This window comes from Diplotaxodon limnothrissa, linkage group LG5 (assembly GCF_057381915.1).
Source record: "Diplotaxodon limnothrissa isolate DT_005_m linkage group LG5, D_limnothrissa_male_GT1.1, whole genome shotgun sequence".
Lineage (NCBI taxonomy): Eukaryota > Metazoa > Chordata > Actinopteri > Cichliformes > Cichlidae > Diplotaxodon > Diplotaxodon limnothrissa.
In genome coordinates this window covers 14,933,070-14,955,644 of record NC_140600.1, presented here as the reverse complement: position 1 = coordinate 14,955,644, position 22,575 = coordinate 14,933,070, and the positions used below count along the sequence as shown (strand labels likewise).

The following is a 22,575-nucleotide window of genomic DNA, read 5'->3' as shown; positions in this document are numbered from 1 at the left end:
AGGCGGAGTCTGTCTGTGAGCGTATATGCATCTGTGCGCTTCCTCGCTCACCCCTCCTCTTTTTTTCTTTTTTAAACCACCCCACCCCCACCTCTGCTGCCCCCTCCCCCCTTCCCCTCTCCCCGACCCCTCCTCCTCCTCCCCTCCTCCCATCGTGCTTGCCCGCCCCTGAGTCTGGAGCAGCAGCAGCAGCAGCAGCAGTGGAGCTTCACTGCCTCTCCTCGCCTCACAGTGCGGGAATATACCAGCGGAGAGCAGAATGGATACGGAAGGGAGCCAGAGCAGCCTGTCCTCCGGCACGGACAACTCCCCCCACGACCCCTGGTAACAGCCCGAGTCCGTGCGCCCGTGTTTCGCTCGCCTCTCGGCCCGGTTTGAGTTCACCTTGGACTTAAGTTGAGTTCAGTGCGGGGAGCGAAGCCGCGCCGAGACAAAAGACAAGCACGCTGTGTGTGTTATGTGTGTGTGTCTCTCTCTCTATGTGTGGGATGGATAGACTCAGCGGAGGAGACGCAGACGCACCGCTTGCTTTCCGCCTGTTATTTCTCTCTCCCTCCCCTCCTCTTGTTTGTTTATTTTTCTCGCTTTTCCACCAGAAGGCCACATTGTAACTTCTCTTCCATCATCTGGAAAATCCTCTCCTTTTTTTCCTCCTCCTCCTCCTCTAGGGGATTATAACGGCCCGACTGGCCGATTGGTGACTTCGCAACATGGCCGATGCTTTCTTCTTACTTTATTGATGCTATATTACGCACAGATCCTCCAGATCCCCCCCTTCACTCCACGAATGTGCATGTGTTGTGCTTAAAAGACGCTTTGAGAAAAAAATCTGTGACTTACAGCTTCTGTTTCTCTCATTCAGCAAAATGTTCATCGGGGGTCTGAGTTGGCAGACAACACAAGGTGAGCTGTCCCGCACGCTACTTTAATAAGTCTGGATGAAAGCCTCCTGTTTACTCCTTTTTAAATATAACGTTTGCTCTAATAATAGCTGTGGCGATAACCTGCGAGGCTTCTTGAAGTTTTAAGGAGAAACGCGGTGAACAGTTCAAATCAAAGCCTCCTATTCATTAAGGATCAAGCTCTAGGTTTAGAGTCGGGAGACGCAGGAGATTAATCGTGCGCACACGACGACTTGTCTGCCTTCCTTTCCTGTGCACTCGTTACACTCTTAATAACCCGAGGAGGGCATTCAGAGTAGAAAAAAAGGAAAAAAACACTAAAGTGATCGATTAATCAGCGTTAAAGCTGGAAGTTGGGCTCGTCATCATGGGCCACGCTAGTGTTGTTGTTTTCCTTATTGGTAGCACTCCGCTCAATTCATTCATTTATTCGAAGAGCCGTGAGCGCAGGCTGACGCACGGGCACAGTTTAGTCTTGTTGCGACGGCCCGTGTTATTATCTCCACTGCTGCTGCTTCTGCTGTGTCAAAACAGCGAGCGTCACCAAGTGTGTAGCTTTGTTTGTGGTCCGCAGGGCCTAATGGGGCTGGTTGTGCTGAATGGCCAAAGAGAGCCCGGTGTATAAACCTCGGCAGGACACACGCACACAAACACAACGTGGTCCGCCCGACCCCCATTGTCTCGCTTCAGCCACTGCACAGCACACCAGGGCCCTGTTTAGAGAGAAGTCCTTCTCTCATTCCCTTCCCCTTTAACAGTGTCTCCCCGGTGTCTTTGCAGAGGGCTTGAAGGAGTACTTCTGCAAATTCGGCGAGGTGAAGGAGTGCATGGTGATGCGGGATCCCGTTACCAAGCGGTCGAGGTAAGAAGGAGGCGTGTGCGCTCCGCCGTCCTATCACCGGATGCCTCATGCTCTTCCATGCTTTTCCATGAGAGCTGTCGTGAGTTTGCATTCTGATTTTGTCACTTGCGTGTGCTTTCTCCCCCCCGCGTTTTACAGAGGGTTCGGCTTTGTAACATACACAGAACAAGCCGGTGTGGAAAAGGTTTTGGCACAAAACAGACACGAGCTGGATTCTAAAACGGTGAGTTCTTAAACTTTTGAAGTGGATGGTACAACTTGGGCAACTTTTCTTACTCTGGGAGTGTGTAGCCTGTTTCTTCCCCCCCACCCCTTCTCTCTCTCTCGGTGCATTTTACCTCCAACCCTATGGCTTGTAAAGTTGAGGAGTGCATTTTGGAGCCCACACCCCTCCTCCTCCTCTCCTCTTTTGCTCATTTCCCCCTCCAAATCCTGGTTCAGGGCGCCAACATGAAAGCGTTCTTTCTTGGTCTTCATTGCCATGGTTACCTGGGGACCTGAATGGGGTGGGAGCCCCTTTGCAAAAACCCTCACAGGTTTTTATGCACAGTAGAGAGTTCACAAGTTTTTCCCCTTCTTCTTTTTTTCATAGGAAATAGCAAGTGATAAGTTTTTTTTAGTGGCAGCTCTCAGAGTTTTTGGGGGGTGGCAAGAATTGTGGGAGTGGATTCCAAAACTGATGGCAGGGAGAAGGAAGACTGTGGGGTCAGAGCAGCTGAATTTAAATAGTGATGTAACTCCGAGATTTGTGAGTGTGTGTCTCTGTGATTTCCCCCTCCTACACTGCTTAAACATGAAAAAACAAATGTGGGCAAATTTCACAAACCACTCACCAAACCAGTGGACAGGCAGCACCCTTGTGTTCAGGTAATCCATATTTTTGCGAGAGACACGAGTGCGAATCTCTTTGGTTTGTTTTGGTGAGAATCCGAGGCCCACATTTGAATATCTATTAAAGTGTGAATGCCTCTGTCTGGGTAATGCAGATTGGTTGTAGGATTGGGGACTGGGTGTGTCTTTGTCAGCTTGTTGTCTTTCCTAACCACACACACAATAGGATCATTTGAGAGTGAAAATCGGTGGCACAGAAAGTCAGCAGGGCCCAGGGGCAGAGGAAAGGTAGAGTTGGTTAGTTTGTTGGAGCAGGCCTGTTGCTGGGGGTGACGCCAGCCTCAGGAGACGGTGCTGTAACTGCACAGCCCAGTGGGATTTATGTCTCCATAACAACTTCTCAGCTATTTTGCATTGACTTAAGGTTTGGTTGATTGGGTGGCACAAAGATGGTGTCAAGTTTTGTCGGGCATTTATAAGTACGCAAGATTATGATATCATGTTTGTTTTTTTAAGTGAGACTCTTCATAATTTAGAAAGTTTAAAGATGCAGTTTCGTGAAATAATCAGACCTTCAAGCACCACCGCTGGAGGTCCTGATATTTATTACAAAATGAGCGCTGCTGCTGGTAATCTCTCCATATATATTTTTTTATTATTCCTTTTTCACCTTGCTTGGAAGTAGGTTCTAAGAAGCTGCAAAATATTACTCAGTGAGTCATGTTACCTCTTAAAACTAGGTGCTGCCAGAGCCTTTGAGAGCCAGACCCTCTGTATTTGTGTGTGTGTGGGATGTGAACGCTGGTTTTGGACGCCTCTGGTAGCTCAGCTTGGCAGGCCACTGGTGGGGTTAGGCGTTGCCCTATTATAAACCAAAATACGGCATAAGGCTAAACAATAATAATGTTAATGACTCAAATGCAAGGCTGGGTTGCTCAGGTTGTTGTGGCAGCAGTCTGCGGGGGGAAGCGTGCCATGGTACCATTTATCCAACAAGGCGTTTTAAATGGGGGGTATGGTTGCCATTTTGTTGTTCCATTTTTGGAAATTTGAGCCCAGAATTTATTTGTTGCAAATCTCATATTTTCTTTTTTCTTGCCTTGCTTGTAGCTTAATTCTCGAAACGCTACACAAAACATATTTGAGAGAACGTTTTTGCATCACACCTGGAGTCTCCCTCTCCACAGTATTGTTTGATCAGCCTGAGACGTGAAAGAGGCATTCCTCACAGGCACGAGGAAGAATATTTGATGCTGTGATGTGTATGCCTTGTTATGCTGAGCTTTGGTTTGCGAGAAAATATGTGAAAGGCATGAAGCGGGGACGGGCGATGTGAAAAGGAGAAAATGCACAGGGTGAGAAGTCAGGTGCAAACTAACCGGTGCAAGGTCCACGCTGCTTGGTTAGAAGCGGTATTAAACATTTACAGTCCTGTTACATCGTGCTAGCTGCCCTCGGAAAATGAAAGTCACAGGTTAAAATATGAAGTGAACTGTTGTAATTGTTCAGTTATAATGCAATAAGGCTGTCTGTTGTGTTCAGTGAGAGGGTCTGTCGAGGTTGTTGTTTTGGTTCGAGGTTAGATTTCCTGTCGGGGGCAGAGTGTGGCCTCGGGGCATTGGTGTGCTGCTGTATTTCCCTGGCCGGAGAAGAAGGGCACAACTGGTATTTGTTCTCTTGGAGAAAATGCTTCACTGGAACCGGTTACGGGAAGAAGTAAAAGACGAGGCCAGATATTCTCTGAAAAGAGACCACTTCTCGCTCCCTCTGTGCGGTGATTTCAGATTTTTAAAAAATTGTGGTGAATTATGGTTTTTGGTGATTAGTGTGATTATTTGGCATTTGCTATTTCTTCACAGGGAACTCTGTCTCTCAAAACGACCCCCTAAAAAGCCCAGTGTAGTGCTGAATACAGGTTACTGAAAACATTTTTAATAGAAGGCACAGACAGATAAGAAACACACTGATTATTTTTATTTTATGTGATTTGTTTTTAGCGCAAGTAAGCTGGAATGTCCTTTTCAAGGTGTTTTATATAGTAGGTGGAAATTGCTGCTTTTAGCGCGACTTGTCTGCGAGGCTAAAGAAGTCGTCAGCATTGTGCTAATATAGCCGCTTTCATCTGTAGCCCATGACATATGTTAGCAGCAGCCACTGTGGGCCACAGGCCCCATAGTCTGCAGTTGCTAGTGGTCTAACACCTGGTTAGTGGAGAGTTTAAATGCCAGGATGGGCTGCTCGCTCCTGATTGGAAGATTAGCTGTTAATGCTGACGTGCACGAAACAAGGAGAAGGGGGATGGAGAAGGTGAAGAATAGGAGAGAAGGGAAGGCACTGTGCTGTAATTAGTATGGATCTGTAAAGCAACTAATCGGATTGAATGAAACAAACTGGATTGGGCTCCTGAGGTCCGTGCACGACATCAGATCCGGGATAAAGCTTGGAGCAGCTCTGAAGGTGGAGCGAGACAGCTCTCTTGTCATGTTAAATGTACACAAACCCCCACCCCCCACCCCACCCCAACAGTAAACACAACCGAGCACAGCAGCCACACGGGTTAGGCGCTCACATAGAGGGTTACAAGCGGTAGGGACGGGGTTAGGTTGGAGGACCTCATTAGTGAGCTTCGTTAACTAATTACTGTGCCATTCTTCAGCTGTGCAGATTGACCCGGCTGGCCTGAGCCCAAACCAAGTCTCCCTCTTACACTGTGTGCATGTATTGACATGTCAGCCCCTTTCCTGTCCTTGGGTGTTTATAGCTTTTGTTAAGCTCATATTGATTATTTTGTCATAATGACGGTAGCCCGTGGTGTCTTTTTATCAACGTGGTTGCCCTTTTCTTGCGAGAATGTCTTGGAAACTCGGCCAGTGTATCAGAGCTTGAATGTCTGTGTGTATATGCTTGTGTTTTCACCTATGAACTTTGCACGTATGTCACTTTGTATCCTTGTGTTAGCGTTTCCACTCTCGCTGCATTGTTTGGGTGCTTGTGAATGTGTGTGTGTAAGTGTATATGTATGTGTGCCTGTGGGGGTAGCACGGGAGCCCCAGTTCCTCTACGGGCCCATCTGTTTTGTACTCTTTGTCCTGTTAATTAATGAAATCAGAGGGGCTGCCTGCTGGGACTGCCCCACTGCACCACCACACTGGACAGGCCCGCTTTCTCATGGGCTGACTCTGTTTTCCAAATGAATGCCTTCTCTTTCTCTCTGTGCTCTCTCACCTTTACACGTACGCATCTACTGGTTTGGCATTTTTTAAATTTTTTTTCAAAATTTATTTATGCTTTGATTTTTGTTTTCCAGTTTGTAACACTGGTGGACACGCCGCGCCCTGCGAGGTGACTATTGGTCGTAGATTAGAGTAGTCTTAAAAGCTAAAACCACTAAAATCATACTGCAGGCTCTGCTGTCACTATGCTGCTTAGAATGAGCGGAGGTTGGATGTCATGAAGCAGGATGTTAGACCAGTTCATGAACACTCAGTTATAACTCTTGTCTGTCAAGTCTGGGAAAAGCACCTTTTTTTTTCTTTCTAGAAAGGTTTTCACATTTTTCTTGAGTAGTTACGCTTTCACCAGTATGATTGGGAACGCTACGTGGCCGAGCTTCTTTTCAAATGTCAAGCCACCGAAGAGCTATTTCTGAGTGTTGCAAACAGTGACCTGGCTAAGTCATTTCACTTTTTGCTTTGTGGCCTATCTGTCTTCCTTGAGGCTAATCCGCCACTCTGATAGATGCTTTAGTTTTCATTTTTATTATTGCCTCCCTCTGAGTACTGCCAGATGTAGAAATTACATGTTAGATATATTCTGTTACTTCACTGAAGTGGAACGATTTTTTTTAACAGCATGGCATGACAGTAGCTGTAGTAGCACTGCTACAGATATTACATTAGGCCTAACGTAGCCTAGCTGGTAACCTTCAGTATTTTGAAGAGCTTCTGATAATTTACTAGCTGTAACAATATTGTTAATTTGTAAAAATGTGAAGTATGATGGGTAATCTGATCCTAAAATTTATTAGCAAGACTGCTACATCAGCGTGATCACATATCTTGATTTCTTAGGTATTTAATTAGCCCATAAAAAATCATAATTTGTGTCCCGTCTTCAACCCCTCACCCCCAATTGGTCGCGTCAGATAATTGCCCCTTCTAGAGCCTGGTTCTGCTGGAGGCTTCTTCCTGTTAAAGGGGAGTTTTTCCTTCCCACTGTCAACAAGTGCTTGCTCATAGGTGCGAGGGTCCTCTTGGCGATTTCTCTCTATTATTTTACATCATAAAGTAATTTGAGATGACTGTAATGGTGATTTGGTGCTATGTAAATACAGTTGAATTGAATTGAGTCATGCAAACATACTGATTTCACACTTCTTAAAAGAAAGGCGGTTTCCGAGAAAACTTAACTAATCAACATGCTGCTGGATGAATTAAAAAAAAGACTTGGACATTAGTGCTTGTTTACAACTAGCTTATAGAAACTGATGTTTTTTTTCTTCGTGTGTTTACAATGGTGATAACAATGGACAATGTGGCTCGTGTTAGATGTCTGACCGCTGTCATTCTCAGCTCATGCTCTGCCACATGATCGCCTCAAGGCAGCTCCTGCCCTCTTGTCGTGTTAAAACAGTACAAGGCAGGTGGGCTGAACAAGGCAGTGACCTCTCAGCACTTCAGTGCCAAGAGGAACAACGGACATTTTGCCCACGTACGCCAACCGGTGATGTCATTAGGATGTTACAGACGCTTGGAGTTGTTTAATTGTGATAATTATATTGCGCTGTAATATAAATGAGTTTCTTTCCAGTAGTACAGTTGTACTATAACTCTATTGTTTTTAGTAAACAGTGAAACTAGTGTGTAGAAATTGATGCATCTGAGTTTGCAGTATTTGGGCTGGAATGATGTGAAGAAAAGCTTTGATATTAACTCTAAGTTTATACATATCTTCTCTCATTAAATACATTTCAAACATAGACTCCACAAAAAAGATGTTTAATTATTTTAAAAACATTTTTATTGAACAAGGTCAAATGCTGCCATGCTGGGTGTGAATGCGCGGTGTGAGTAAAATGAATTCTCTTACTCATGTTCATCGTGCTTGATCACGGCAGTGACCCGATGTTCAGTTTATAAGTCAGTATTATTTGTGACACATTTAAATAAAAATGGCTAAAAAAGCTGAATCATGTAGCGGGCAAACGCACACATCTGTAACACTGTAATGTCACATTTGGTCCACACTGACACAGAAATGCTGTGTTGTCATTGTTTGTGAGCGCGCTCGGTTGTAGCGGATAGTCGCTGGTGGCTTCGTGCGTCCTTGTCACCTTAGTCTTTGTGCGCTGACCAGCTGGAGGTGACATGGCTCTTCTCATCTTTGTGTCCCACTTTAAGGTGTAAAGTCCCTCTGCAATCCCTTCCAAGGACGCTGCAGCTGCATCTTAGTTACACAGCGCTGTGCTCTCGAAGCGGCGGCAAATGTGAAGCACTTAAAGGTCCTCGAAGGATATATGTGTCAGTAGATTTGTCATCAGAAGCAGGGAATTATCACAGGGGCGAGATGAAAGGATTGTTTGAATATTGAACGAACACCCTCCTTTGTGTCGTGCGTATTGTTCACATTAGAACTAATTATTTTAAGCTATTTCACAGGGCACTTTTTACTGCCAATATCAATTCAATACCTCTGATAGCGGCTGTGGGAGACATGAGGGGTTTCGCTTCACACATCCAATTATTAGAACAAAGATGAAACTCTAAGACCATAATACACTACAAGGTCCTGTGACCTAAAAATCATCTCACTCGTCGGTTTGAGTGAGAATAACACGAGATTCCGCACAAATTTAAAATGCCAGGCCGAGCTTTGCATATTTAGCATTATTAAAGGCCAGCTCATTCAAAGCTCATTTACTTCTAATTTTATCTGTAACCTTGACCAATGCTGAGACATTCCAGTGGGGAGGAATATGGATACAGTCAAATCGAGCTAATCCAAAATGGAGCTTGTCAGGATTTGTGAGATTTAGAAAAAAAAAAATCTATGTGTGATATATTCAGAATCTTAGATGCTCATTTTGGATTCAAGACTGCCCCGCTCTGTGTAGTTTGTGGCGAAGATGCATTTAGTCGTGTCTCAACACACAATTCAGAGAAAGTACATATTCTTGTCTCACTGTGTATTTTGTTCCCTATGCGTGTTTGTTTAGCTGCCGTGTTTGGATTTTCGGGGGCTTGCATAAACAAGGGTCTACTATACATATTCGCGGATTAGCATACGATCTATTTCTGGACCTGTAGTCCAGACTTAGAGGCTCTGTGTTGTAACAAATTCTAGTTAGTTAACAGGGTGATAATTCATTGACGTGCGCAGCGGTTTTTTGAACAGGAACTTTTGAGCAACAAAACCAGAGCAGGTAGAGATTCGGTATCATTGCTGGGAAAAAAAAAAATCAAATGTCAGATATATTTTAATATCGCTTTCCTATATATATATTATGTGCATTTCCAGTCCCCCAACCATTCAATGACACGTTTGAGGCTGGATAACTTGTGTTTATGGTTGCCAGCGATCCAAACTTGCTTATGCCGTGTCTGTTATTAGTATGATGGTACTTCCTTTGTAGCCTTACTGCTCCCAAATCCTTAATAAGTCTGTTATTGGAACAGAGTGTGAATTAGACATCTCTGTGGTCTAATTGACCCCAAACATAATAGTACGGAGCAGAACATGTAGTAACGTGTAGAAGGTGTGCAGCTTGTAAATGTCTTTTTGGCAAATGTAGTTGATTATATGTTTCCTGATGACCAGTCGTAGATTATTTATGCATTTGCTGCCTGTTTCTGTTACAACAGAAAGAGTACAGCATTGATATCTATATATATATTTTTTATAAACAAATCAAATGTATTGATTTATCACTTAAAAAACGACAACAAAAACTCATCATGACTCATCTTTTCCCTACAGATCGACCCAAAGGTGGCGTTTCCCCGCCGGGCTCAGCCCAAGGTGAGTGCACCCTGAAGGAGTTAACAGCAAGGAGGAGTGGAGATGATGTCATGTGTCACCCCTAATAAGGGAGCCCTGGTTGGCTGGGATTAGACTCAGGCACATGATCTAATTGGAGCTACAATCCACTTGTCCAGCCTGACACCATGACCCTGTGTACACAGGCTCCTGCACTGCCGCCTGTATACGTGCACACACGCACACACATGCATTTTCTGGCTCACACCTAAATGGATGCTTGCGCCGATTATTCACCTGCACACATGCTGCTCGCATGCACACGCCTCAGAGGCCTTAAATTGACATCAATTAGTCTGAATTCCAAGAAGAGCTTTAAGCAACCTTTGAGATTAGACAAACGGCAACCAACACAAAGTGTCTTTATCGCAGGCAGCTAGCACAGACCTAATGTTATTAGTGATAAAAGATACCTTCTTCTTCTTTTCCTTCTGCGCTGTTAGCTGGTGACCAGGACAAAGAAGATCTTTGTCGGAGGACTGTCAGTCAATACCACCATCGAAGATGTGAAGCAATATTTTGACCAGTTTGGAAAGGTAAAAAAAATGCACAAACCTACTAAATACTTGCAACCATCATGCTTAAGCCTTCACTCTGAAAAGCTGTCTTTCAGCTGGACTGCTGCTGCTCAACCTTGGTCTGACCTTGACTTACCCTTCACAGATAATACCCATCATATTAGATATATGAGCATTTTAGTGGTTTTTAAGTGGCAGTTGATAGATAGATATGTTGCAAAGCTATATTGTATCAATAAAGGGACAACAAATATCAATTTTTTAATAAATCATTATCATCTCACCTGATAATAGGGGGCGACCTTTTTGCAAGCAGTTGCACTCTGACTGGGACTGACTGGAATCACTCTCAGAGAGGTTTTTAGACATTTGCAGATAATTGCTATTTAATTTATAAATACAGACAGATTGCGTCGACTCAACTGGCTGCCAGCTGTTTGTATTCTGCAGAACAGGATGGCTGCTGAGCACAAATGTAATGGTTAAGTGTGTGCAGGCAGCAGACGATATGTGATTTTTTTTTAAATTTATCACAGTTTATTGCTGTTTTATCAGAAACAGATTGTATATAACTGCAACATTATGACTTATGGCAACATTTGTGGCAGGTTTAAGTGACGGTGTTGGTGTGCTTGACATTAATAACTGAAGTGAGATAACTTTATCTTATTGGATAAAACAGATATTGGCTGTCTTGAGGACATAATTTGTAGTTGAAAAAAGGGTGATAAATCACAATATATGTTACTACAAAAGCTTAATATCTTATCATGAGTGAGATATTGTGATAGTATTGTATCGTGTGGGTGTGTGGTGTTTACATCCTCTACTTTTAACCCAGATTTCTTAAGGTGGATGCTAATATTTTGTCAGCATTTGGCTGCTTGCAGCTCCTCTCTTAGTTTTAAGGAAGAATTAGCTTTTCGATTAGCCTAACAATTCCATTCCATTAGCCAACACTTTAAACTTTTTACAATTTATGAGCGTTAAGGTGTTTCATCTACTTTTAGTTCACAATTTAATAAAGTACAGAAACATTTCAATCAGTTATTTTTGAAGTGAATCATTTTTCAGTGGTTTTCAAGCTTACTGTTAGCTTCTAACAAGTTTTCACACTATAAGTGGGGAATTGTTGTGTTCAGGTGTTACAGTACTTTGATCAAATTACGTGATAAAAATTGTATCAAATTACTTCAGCTTGCCCGCAATCTGTCCGTGTACCTTCTGGTAGCTGCATAAGCACACCCTGGGGTACCTCTGGTTGGGCTTGGCTGCTCTAATGGACTGCATGCCTTTGATAGATTATATTCATCTACTGACTCTGTCCAGCTAAAAGTTTTTTTTAACTTTCCTTTTAAACGTTTTTTTTCCACAGAGAAAAAAAAAACTTTTATGGCTTTTGTTTTAAGCATGTCCGTTTTTCGGTTCAAGTCGAGACACCTTAAAAAGAGAAAGCAGACCTATTTTAGGAGAAAAAGTGAAACGAAGGCACGCAGTGAAAGTGAAAGAAACAAATGCTGCGCTGTTATACATCCTTTTAACCTTAGCTAGCTTCTTCAGAAGTCCTCAGAGTGGGTTTCTCTAAAGAGTGCAAATATCAAAGAGGGGAAACAAAGAAAATGCTGTGTGGTCATCGGTGGTTCTGCTCCGTCAGCTTTAGCATGACTTAGTTTGTTAGTTTATCTCTGTTGTTGGCTGTTTTTGCTCTTTTCTGATCACATATTAGCATTTCTGGCTTCTGCATTTGGCCTGCTTAGCTCTTTTGAAAGAAATTTGGTGAAAGGCAAACACATGCTGTGGAGACAGATGAGTGGCTGGGGGTAGAGGGAGGTTAAAAAAAAAAAAGCAGGAGGGGAAGAGGGAGAGGGAGATGGCAGGGGACTGAAAGGGAAGAAGAAACCCCCCGTGGAGAGAGAGTGGGAGGGGAACTCAGAAAAAGGTTGAAGGGCAGAGGGAAGGAGGAATGCTGAGATAGTAGTGAGGGGCAAAAGTGATTATTAAAGGGGGGAAAAAAGGACCAATCTGATGAGAAATAAGTGTGTTAAATTATCCATAAAGCGTGGCATGTTGGGTTAGTTTTTAGCAAACTACTGTGTGCGCGAATGGAGATCAGCCTTTTCAGTATTAACTAATCAAATGCAACAGCTGCTCCTGTAACAGCCCCCCCACCTTACCCAAAATCAGTACTTCAGACACCCTCCCATCTCACACACACAAACACACACCCTGCTCTAGTCGCTCTCAGCTTGTTGCCGTGGTGACCTGCCTTCGCCCATTGTCCCGCTATAATCCAGTGCTTTTTTTGTGCGTTTCCTTTAAAAAAAATGTGCGAGAAGTGTGTATTTGCATGAATGGAAAGACGGGCGTGCTCGTGAAAGTGTGACAGTGGCATCGTCGTGGATGCGAGCTTGCATGCATTTGTGCCCATGCAGACGGAGAGCGAGGCTCACAGCCGGCGATCCAGTCGTCACAAACATTAAGTGTGCGCCTCTGCCGCCGTTGGTGAGCAGGACAGTCTGAAAATGAGCATTGCTTCAGGATGTGGGCCTAATGGGTTGGAAGAAATTAACAGCACGAAGCTCCTTCTGCCTCGTGTCTGCCTGTGTTTTCTCTCAGTTGGCCTCTGACTCATGCTTGAGGTATTACTGTATTTCAGGTACTGGTTCAAATTTAAAGAACGCCGTTTAATTCCGGCCCGCGTGCTCACGGAAGACCTGGATTTGCGAGCGTGTGACCCGTGGCACAGATTCAGGTGGCTGTTGTGACATGTGACACGTTTCTCCTCGGTGCACTCGCTTAAAATGGCTGTTTGCAGTCTGTGTGCCGAATCATTTCTCCCCGGTGATTACAGACACTCATATCTAAGACAACACTCCCTCCGCAGGATGAGGGAATATTTGGACTGTTTGGACACGTGAGACCAAAGCTGTATCGTGGATAGCGGCGATCCCACAGTGCATTCCTGCTGAGCGGGAGGTATTTCTTGTTTATTATCTGAGCCTGGTTACAAGGTGCAGGTTTGGTTGGAGCAGGACTCAGTGTCCTGTTTATTTTCATACTGTGGTACCGCCTTGCAAGGAAAACACAGAATGCACTCTGCATCTTATGCAAGTCTTTGATATGTGCCGAAGTTGTTGTTTTTTAGCAAGCCTCTAAGAACACCTAGATAAACTTCACTACTTGGACTAGGGTGGCTGCTCGGTTGTTGACGCGTCAGGTGTTCTGGGCCAACCTGAGGAGTCAGAGGCTTTTGTTTACATGTGATTTCCTAGTTGAAAAAATCTGAGGGCCTCTTGCTAAATGTTCCCAGGCCAATGAGACTGCAGCAGCCATGTTTCGATTAGAAGTCTGAAATGAGGGTCTTGTAATTTCCCTCAAGCTCATGTGGCTCTTTTTTTTTTTTTTTTTTTTGGCCAAAGCTGAATATAAGATCTGTCCACACACAGAAGTGTGTTTAACATTTCAGGCATTAGCATTTCAGGCATTTTGGGCGTACAATCAATTAGGTTTAATCCAAAGGAAATCTCTGTTTTCATGCCTGTTTACCCTGCCTCTCTGTATCCTACACGAAAAGCCCGATGATTTCAAATCTTCATTTTTAAGTAAACCCAGAGAGTAGGTTAGCAAGCAAACGAAGGAGCGGATAGGATGAAAAAAGCAGCATGGACAGGGCAGACGGGAAAAGTTGGGACTCCACTCACCCATGTGAGCTGGCGATTAGAAGGCTTGACTGAACACTTTGTCTGCTGGCCTGTTTAGAGAGAGATGGCCGGAGAGAGCGAGCGAGAATGAAACGAGGGAGGGAGATGTGAGGAGACGGCGGGGAAAAAAATGTGAATGCCACCTTTCATAATCTGGCAGAAAAGTGTAATGGACTTGTCAGCAAACACTTGTTCTTCAGTACAATAGCGGTACGCTTCACTAAAAAGCGGTTATTTTTAATGCCGCTCTCGGGAAGCAGCTCGAGATCTCGGCTGACCCTCGTTCTCTGTACATCTGAGAATGTCAGAACTATGAGAATATGACCTTAAGTTTACTTCGGCTCTGCATGCATGCTGAGTAGTTAGCGATAGAGCTGCTGCTAAGTCAATCTCAGAACTCACAGCTATCCAATCAGATTGTCTTACAGCACCCTGGGCAGTGGACATCGTGAGATCTTCTCCTTATTGGTTTTGGCAAAGGCGAGGGGGGCTGGTGTGTGGCCACAGTCTGCAGATCTTTCTGTTCTCATGGAGGACAATTAGCAGAACCATGTTTGCACTACTATACTGCTTATTATCTGTCATTTTTTTTCTGTTTCCAATACTTAAAATCTCCTCTGGCTGGCAGGGTTTGCTAATCTCTTCCAGAATAGATGTCGCTAATGCTAACAGGAGGACTAGCTGTGAGTGTAACTCTACTCTTATGATAACATGTTGGCCTGCAGCTGTCTACTTGCTGTCCTCTTCCCTGGCTCTCTGCTGTGTCATTGAGTCTGGATGACCGGAAGGCTGGAAGACATGAGGGGGAGAGGAAAGGAGAGGGGAAGGGAGGAGGAGGAGGGGGTTGCAGGATAAAAACTGAATGAAGGACAGCAAGACGAGCACAGGGGGGAGCTCTGTGTGTGTTTGCGTGTGTGTGTCCCATGCTATATGTTAACAAGGATGAGAGTGAGGAGGGCTGTAGACGCAACCTTGATCCTCTTTGCATATATCATTTTTCACTTTCGTTGGTGCAAACACTTGCACAGGCTTGATCTCAATCAGACGAGAAGGCGTGCATGTGTGTTTTTCATCTGAGATACGTTTTAGAAATCAAATGACCTGCCTACCCAGAGGCCTCAGGCACTCAGGTTACACTGGTTTGGGTTTCAGCACGCGCTGCCTAATGAAAATAGCCATGTGGTAGGGCTTTGGCATATTATATCATCGTCCCGATAATATGGTTATTTTTACTGATATAAAAACATCATATCGCGATATCATACATGCTACAGCAACGCCATATTGTCCCCAGTGCAAGCAGCAAGGAGACAGGCCCAGGCATGTCTGACAGCAAGAGCGGTAGCTAGAAAAGCAGCTGCTGCAGCACCCTCCAAGCAAAGCACGGTACTTTGAAAAAATGTGAGAAAATTTGACCCACTAAAGGTGGAAATAACAAACATGGCAAAAACACACCCTTGAGTACAAAGCAGGCTATGAAGCAGGAGATACTAGCAGCCCGTGATGTGGGACCCAACAGTAAACAAATGACTCAACCGAGCATGCTAGAGCACTCTCCATATGACAGGAAGAGCGAACGGCGGATGGAAATTACTGATGTGGTTACACGGTGTTAGAGCAGGGCTTTAAGCAGCTGATTAGAAAGCTCGACCCTGAGAAACAAAAGGTAGAAAACACTTTCATCTTTATTGTGTGACAATACTGTGCAGGCTGCTGACAAGTTGCAAGGTTAAGTTACTGTAGTTACTGTTAAACTAAAGCACGACGCAGTTATTTTATAGTTTTACTTAAATGTCCCAGGGAAAGCACAACCTGGGCTAGTTTTGTGCTCACGTTTGAATTTCTGCTGTGTCACTGTATATACTGCTGTGTCACTCACTACCATTGCACTGTAACGCTCCTGCAGCTGCTGCTGGCACCTTGTTTCAATAGATTCACACTTGTAATTAGGAAGTGTATCATCAGTGACAGCAGCTCATTGGAAAAGAAGGTTGGTAAATGCTCTTCATTTACTTACACTTACAAATGCTGCCGCCTGCAAGCTGCGAGCGTCGATACGACGTTCAGTCTTCTTTTTAAATATATTGTTGTTTTCTTGAAATAATCATGATATAATGTTGAAGCTGTCCATGCAGTCACGCTCATGTGTCTCTGTTGTTTTGCTGCTAAAGACTGAAAATGTGAAAGTTTTTACTTCCACCTTGATCCCAGGCCTTGGCTTCTCCGTGTGTCTCCTTATGCCGTCAGAAGCTGCTAACTTTCCTGCCAGTGAAGGACGAAGCAGGGAGGGAGGGAATGGGATAAAAAAAAAAGGGGGGGAGGAGGTGGAATATGAATAGGGCAGTGGAGTGAGTGCAAAAAGGAAAGTGGAGGGAGAAGTAGAATAAAAGGAGAGCGTGTTGACAAAAACCTCAGCTCACTTCGTTCTCTACTCTATAATCCAGAATGCTCACTGGCAGGCTTCCTACCTGCCATCAAGACTTTTAACTTTTTTCAATCTTCTTATTGCTGTTATTCATCACAGCATTATTTATCAGCCCTTCTTCTTTTCTCTCCAGCCATTGAAATGAGCTGGAGTGGGTGTATGTGCTTGTGGGGGGGGGGGGGGGGGGGGGGGGGGGGGGGGGGGGGGGTGAATTCTTCTAATTGAAATTCTTTGCATGGTCTCCATGGGAATGGTAAACTTTGCAGAGAGGGAAAGAAAGACAGCGAGGGTGAACAAACGAAAGCAAAAGAAGGGCGAGAGCGGGACAGAGTTTGTAAGAACTTGGGTGAAGGACGGAGGCAGAGCGAAGAATGGGAAACATTCAGCGCCTCTTTTTTACCGCTGATATATTGCATTTCATTTTATTTTTTTTACACGGCGCCCTCTTTCCCCCTGTTTTCCCCGTCGCTCTCTTCCCCTCTCACCCTTCCATTCTTTTTTTCTTCTCTCCTTTGTCACCTGTCACCCCGCCCAAGTCTCTGCCCTCCACCCTCTCCATCTGTTTTCTCCTCTTACTCCGATGCTAAAGAGGGACAATGGCACCCCATGCTGTGTAATGATGTGCACGCGCGCGCGCGTGTTAAGATGTCCGAGCTCATCTATTCTGTGCTTTGTTCTCACAGGTCGATGATGCCATGCTCATGTTTGACAAAACAACCAACAGACATAGAGGTGCGTACCCAGAGTTATACTCAAATGTGCACCCGCCCGCATTATGTTGATACGCTTAAGTGGGACCACGATGGAGTCATTAGCTCTGGTGATCTAGCTAAAAAAAAATTCAAACAAACAAATTTTTCTTAACGTTGTCTTTCCTCGCTCTCGCCTACTTCTGTTTATACAAAGTCAGGATCTAAGTTAAGACAAGTGGGGAAGGGGGGAGAAAGAAAGGAGCAGGGTGGAGTTAGCCACGCCCTATCCCCCCTCTCCTCCATGATGCTAACACCTTAATTGACAAGCAAGACCTGTGAGGTTGGCCTCAGCTCTTTGGGTTGCACGTTACAAAAGGGAGACATTAAAGTGATCACATGTTTTCTGATAACTGTGCTCGTTCTTCCATCTCATTATAACCACTCATATCCAGAGCCCGTGTAAAGGTGGAAAATTCAACATGCTTTCAAATGTTGCTCAAATGTTACAAGGGTTTCTTTAAGAGTTTTTTTCTCTCGCTCTTTTCCAGGTTTTGGTTTTGTTACCTTTGAGAATGAAGATGTGGTTGAGAAAGTGTGTGAGATCCACTTCCATGAGATCAACAACAAAATGGTACGGACGTGAGCTGTAAAAAATATTTAGAGCGTGGTTTACTCGGTGGTGTAGGGATTTGTTCCCAGTGTCCCAACTGCCAGACCGAATCATGTGGCGTAACTGTTGAGTGTCTTTATTTCAGTAGTTTTTTTTTTACTAACTCCCTGTTTTCTTTGCTTCAGGTGGAGTGCAAGAAAGCCCAGCCCAAGGAGGTGATGACGCCGACAGGCTCAGCCAGAGGCCGTTCCAGGGTGATGCCCTACGGGATGGACGCTTTTATGCTGGGCATTGGCATGTTAGGTAAAGTATTAAACAAACAGCAAATGCAGTATCTGAAAAAATCACTGTTAATCAAGTGCTAGCACTGACTGACACCATTTTTCTTTACGAAGACAGAAATAACAGATTATGCAAGTATGTGTGTGTAGCTTAGTTTTAGATTGTACTTATTCTAAAAATACTCAAAAAAAGTAACAGTAGAATAAACTCAGACATCTAGAATGTGGAAAAACACCGAAACGAGACATATTTCTGTATGTGTTGCTGATCAGAAATAACAGAAAAGGAACCAAATCACAATATTGACTCAAATTTCAGTAGTGCCTTGAAAATGTCTTCTGTGCATTAATTTAGCTGGGAATAGCTCAGCAATTTGAACGCATTTCTTAGGTTTCCTCATTCACACTGAAGGAGCTGCTTTAAAAATTAAGAAATGTCATATAGGTGCACCCTCCGTTCAGAAATATTTAGGCTACGTAAGCTAAACGCCTGCTTTCAATGACGTTATTCTCTGTGATGTATCGAATGTTTAGAGGTCACGGACTGAAGGGCTCCACACGCTGGAGTAAAAATACAGTATGAAGAGATCCTCATTGAGAAATCAAAACCGAGAGCTACATCAGCTGTAGTTTGTGGTTGTTTGATGCCCTCTACTGGCAAATTTCAGATCGTAATACATAATCTCAGTAAGGGCCTGTAAATGTCAGTGACTCATACTACTAGGTCTGGCTCATGTGTAATTCATCTCTAATGACCCCATTTCCCGCAGACGTTAAGCTAATGTGTATGCCTGGATCACCAAGTGTCCGGAGCTTCGCCTTAAATTTCGAAATATTCCGAGGTTGATTAAAATGAACCCCGGATGAGGGAAAGCAAAATCAAATAAATGACCTTAAATCACTCAGTAGTTAATAATAGCCATCTTTACTGTAACTCCTTCGTAGCTGCACTCTGTTGTACAAGAGCAGAGGAAATTAGCTTATAGGAGATCGCTTAGCTAACTGCCACTGCAGCAGGTGAATGTATGACTGCACTCTTGAGGTGGTTCCAAAAATAAACCTGGATAGATCAGATGGCTAGATCTGCCTGTGTGTACTCATCGTGATTTCTGCTCACACACCAAGCAGCCTCCCCTAAAACTCATTTTCTGAGTTCGCCATCATGCTCCTTTATACAGTCAATTAATCCTCTCTCTCTTTCTCTCTCCAACAGGCTACCCGGGTTTTCAGACTGCTACCTACACCAGCCGCAGTTACTCTGGTATCGCGCCCGGATACACCTACCAGTTCCCAGGTACGTCTGCATAAGCCACACAGCTCACTGACTCTCTTTAGGCCTGCAGACAGGGACAGAGTAAAGGCTAAAGGCTACAGGCTGCGGCATGCTGACAGTTTTTAACAGTGCGAGGCGAAACATGTATGAACAGCAACGGCCACGTGGCTAGAGGTTTCATGTGCGCGCTCAGATTCGCGTGTCATGCCGCCTTCATTTCAGCTGCAGCAAGTGTGATTTTAAAGTGCTCTTGTCTGTAACTTAAACCCTCTGCACTTTCTGAAACACTGTCTTCTGTTTCGAATGTTAGTTACTGATGTTTTTTGCCTTTCATTTGTGATATTAGACCTTCTTCCTCTTATATTCTTCTTTGTTTATTTGATCTGCTTATGTAAGCCCCATTCAATTGGCCGTATCGCCCCTCCTTTTCCTTTGCTCCCACCTTCCTGCCTGTCCTTACAGTAGGTTTTCTTTTTTTGTTTTGTTCTCTTTTGTTTTTACTTTCTGTGCTCGTGCATCTGTGTTGACATTGTCTCTGTGTGCGTGTGTGCCTTTGTAGTATGGCTGGTGGATGGCGACTATTTACAAAGACATTTTTCTCTCTCTGGATCTTCTCTGTTTCTAGAATTCCATTTAGAGAGGACCCCCCTCCTGACATCATCCCACCCTCCTGAGCTGGCAGGTGAGTGTTGCCGCAACCCCTCTGAGAACCTAAAAAGAAAACCCGAAGCTCTTTAGCAGCAGAAACCCAAGTTAAACCACGAAGACCATCTTTACTAAATGCAGTAACCCTGAATCACTGGAATACTTCTTCAAAAACAAAAGCAGCATAACCCAAAAAACAAACCTGTTTACTTTTACTTTTAAAATCAGATTTAGATTTAATTTTTGATTTAAGAAATAGTCCGCCTATGTACACGTGAGGCAATCCAGCAGCAGGTAGAAATAGGGTTCAAAGGTAATGCAAACGACCTTGTAAGACTTTTCAAGAATCAAACTTTAAGTAGTTTCTGTGAACATATCGGTTGTTTTTGCGAAGCTACTGTGGAGGTCGCCTTAAAATGTCTTTTTCCCTTAAGCACCATAAAATATGAACCCCCAGGTATTGGTTAGCACTGTTATAGTAAGAAGGTTTCTGGCTCAGACCTCCTGGCCGGCTGGATTCTGTGCGGAGTTTGCATGCTGTCTCCTCCCACAGTCCAAAGACATGCATGTTAGGTTAATCTGTGATTGGCCATAGGTGTGAATGTAAAAGTGTGTGATTGTCTGTCTCTCTTTTCGAACCCACTGACCAGTGACCTACCCCGGGTCTACCATGCGTCTTGCCTAAACTCATCTTGGGTGGGCTACAGCCTCCCATCAACCTTCAACTGGATAAGCAGTTAAGGAAATTGATGGAGCGATTTATGGATGTACACTAAACGATCTAACGAGTTCCATTTTTCTTTGAAGACTACTTCTGACAGAGGTGACAAGATATGATGATATATTGGGCTAAAAGCTTTTAGGTTGCTCCTAACTCTGCCGGTAAATACTTTTAGCCTTTGGATGTGTTGTGCATGCAGCCGATCTACAAGCAGCTGCGCCTTTACACTGACATCTAGTGGCTCTGAGCTGTACTTACATTTTTACTTGGAAACGCCATCCTCTTTGATTTTAGCCATCATTTTGTATCTTATTTAATGCATCAAGCCAGATGCTATAGGATGTTGGATCATTAAACCTTACACCAGTGGTATTTAAATGACATGTCAGATCTCTGGGTCAGCTCTCTGTTCAGCCACACTGAGCTGTAGATCATGACATACGTGTTGTGTGACAGTTTTGTTTGTTGTGTAATCCTCAGCCATTCCCCTGACTGCATACGGACCAATGGCAGCAGCTGCAGCAGCCGCCGCGGTAGTTAGAGGTATGTCCCTGTTTGTCTGCGAAAGAGTGTGAACAGCAGGAGTGTGTGCATGTTTACAAATTTGCATGCTCGCCTTACTCACAATGAGCGCATGCGTGATGGCCTGGTTGGAGAAATAAAGGAATATTTTTAGACATGTGCATGTTTCTATGTGTGTGTGTGTGTGTGAGAGAGAAAACCCTCCAGTGTTTAAGACTGACTTGTCTCTCCTGGCTCTCAGGCTCCACCCCTTCACGCACAGCTGGCTTCCTGGGCACCAGCAGCCCTGGACCAATGGCTGACCTGTACGCTGCAGCCAATCAGGACTCAGGAGTCAGCAGCTACATCAGTGCAGCTAGCCCCGCCCCCAGCACAGGGTTCAGCCATGGTATAGGGGTAGGTCACATGCTCCCTTCCTCACCCACCAACTCAGACTTACATGCATGCATGAATGCACACGTGTGTTGACAAAGCTGCTAGAAGTGTATTCATCTTTGCCTCTATGTGTGTGTATGTGTGTGTCCTCAGGGTCCTCTGATTGCTACTGCCTTCACTAATGGCTACCACTGAGAAGTCTCAGGTCACCGAGGGATGGGAGGGCGTCTCCTCTGCTGATGAGCCAATCACAATGCTGACTGCCCACTGATGGCACAACCTGATTGGCCGGCCACCGGCTCTTTACCGGGCTCTCCTGGCTCCATATGGCTCCGCCCACCGACTGAATATCTTTTTAAATCCAGAACTCTTGTTTCTGCTGTACTAATCTCACTTCAACATAACTTCCCTGTTTTCTCCTCTTTTGTCCTCATCATGTAGTCTAATAACTAGAGCCCACCCCCTCTCCCCCCTCAGTTATCCATTTTTTTCCTTTTGAAGCTGAGAAAAAGAAACTGCAAAAAAAAAAAAAAAAAAAAAAATCTCCGAGGAAACATTTGTCATCGTTGACAAAGACACAGACAACTATTTTGAGTTTTTATTATCGTCATTTTAAACTTCACTTCCATCGTGAATCCTTCCCAGCTGTCGTGCTGATGTTAACAGAAGCAGAAAGAAGGCAAAAAAAAGAAAGCTGTGCGAGATGAGATGGGTCTCAAAGCCGTTTTTAACAAAGGAAGAACAAATCCAACACAGTCCTTTTTTTAACTCGAGTCTCACAGAAACATGGAGGGAAAAAAAAACCAACCAACAACAACAAAAGTTAAATGTATATTTTGGTAGTCTCTAAAAACAAACAAAAAAAACCCTTTGTAATATTGTTATTAATATTGACATAATAATCTGTAAGGTATTTTATTCTGTAATTGGTTTTAAAGCAATGTTTTTATGTCTTCCTGTAAAATATTGTAAATAGACATTGGGTGAGGTAGGGTGGGTGTGGGATGGGTGTGGGAGGGAGGGGTCACTGAACCGGCTGGCATGTCATTGGTTGGTTTGGAAAAGGGTTAACAGCAATTTGACTGGATGTCATTTACTACTCTCTGCGGTCATCTCACTACTTTTATGGGTATGCATACGCCATTATGTGTACACTGTGGGGCAGTCCACTCTAGCGTCACT

General features: G+C 44.2%; 1 protein-coding gene across 1 annotated transcript; it reads left to right on the top strand.

Annotated features, from left to right (window-relative positions):
* Positions 1 to 207: 207 nt before the first annotated feature.
* LOC146631810 (RNA-binding protein Musashi homolog 1-like) lies at positions 208 to 22,245 on the top strand. Its single transcript, XM_085353915.1, has 14 exons — positions 208 to 324; positions 863 to 903; positions 1,683 to 1,764; positions 1,903 to 1,987; positions 9,571 to 9,612; positions 10,074 to 10,166; positions 16,958 to 17,006; positions 17,515 to 17,597; positions 17,762 to 17,879; positions 19,071 to 19,151; positions 19,756 to 19,812; positions 20,977 to 21,039; positions 21,260 to 21,414; positions 21,547 to 22,245. The coding sequence occupies exons 1-14, from the start codon at positions 260 to 262 to the stop codon at positions 21,586 to 21,588; spliced, it is 1,056 nt and encodes a 351-aa protein (XP_085210041.1). The 5' UTR covers positions 208 to 259; the 3' UTR covers positions 21,589 to 22,245.
* The last annotated feature ends 330 nt before the right edge of the window (positions 22,246 to 22,575 follow it).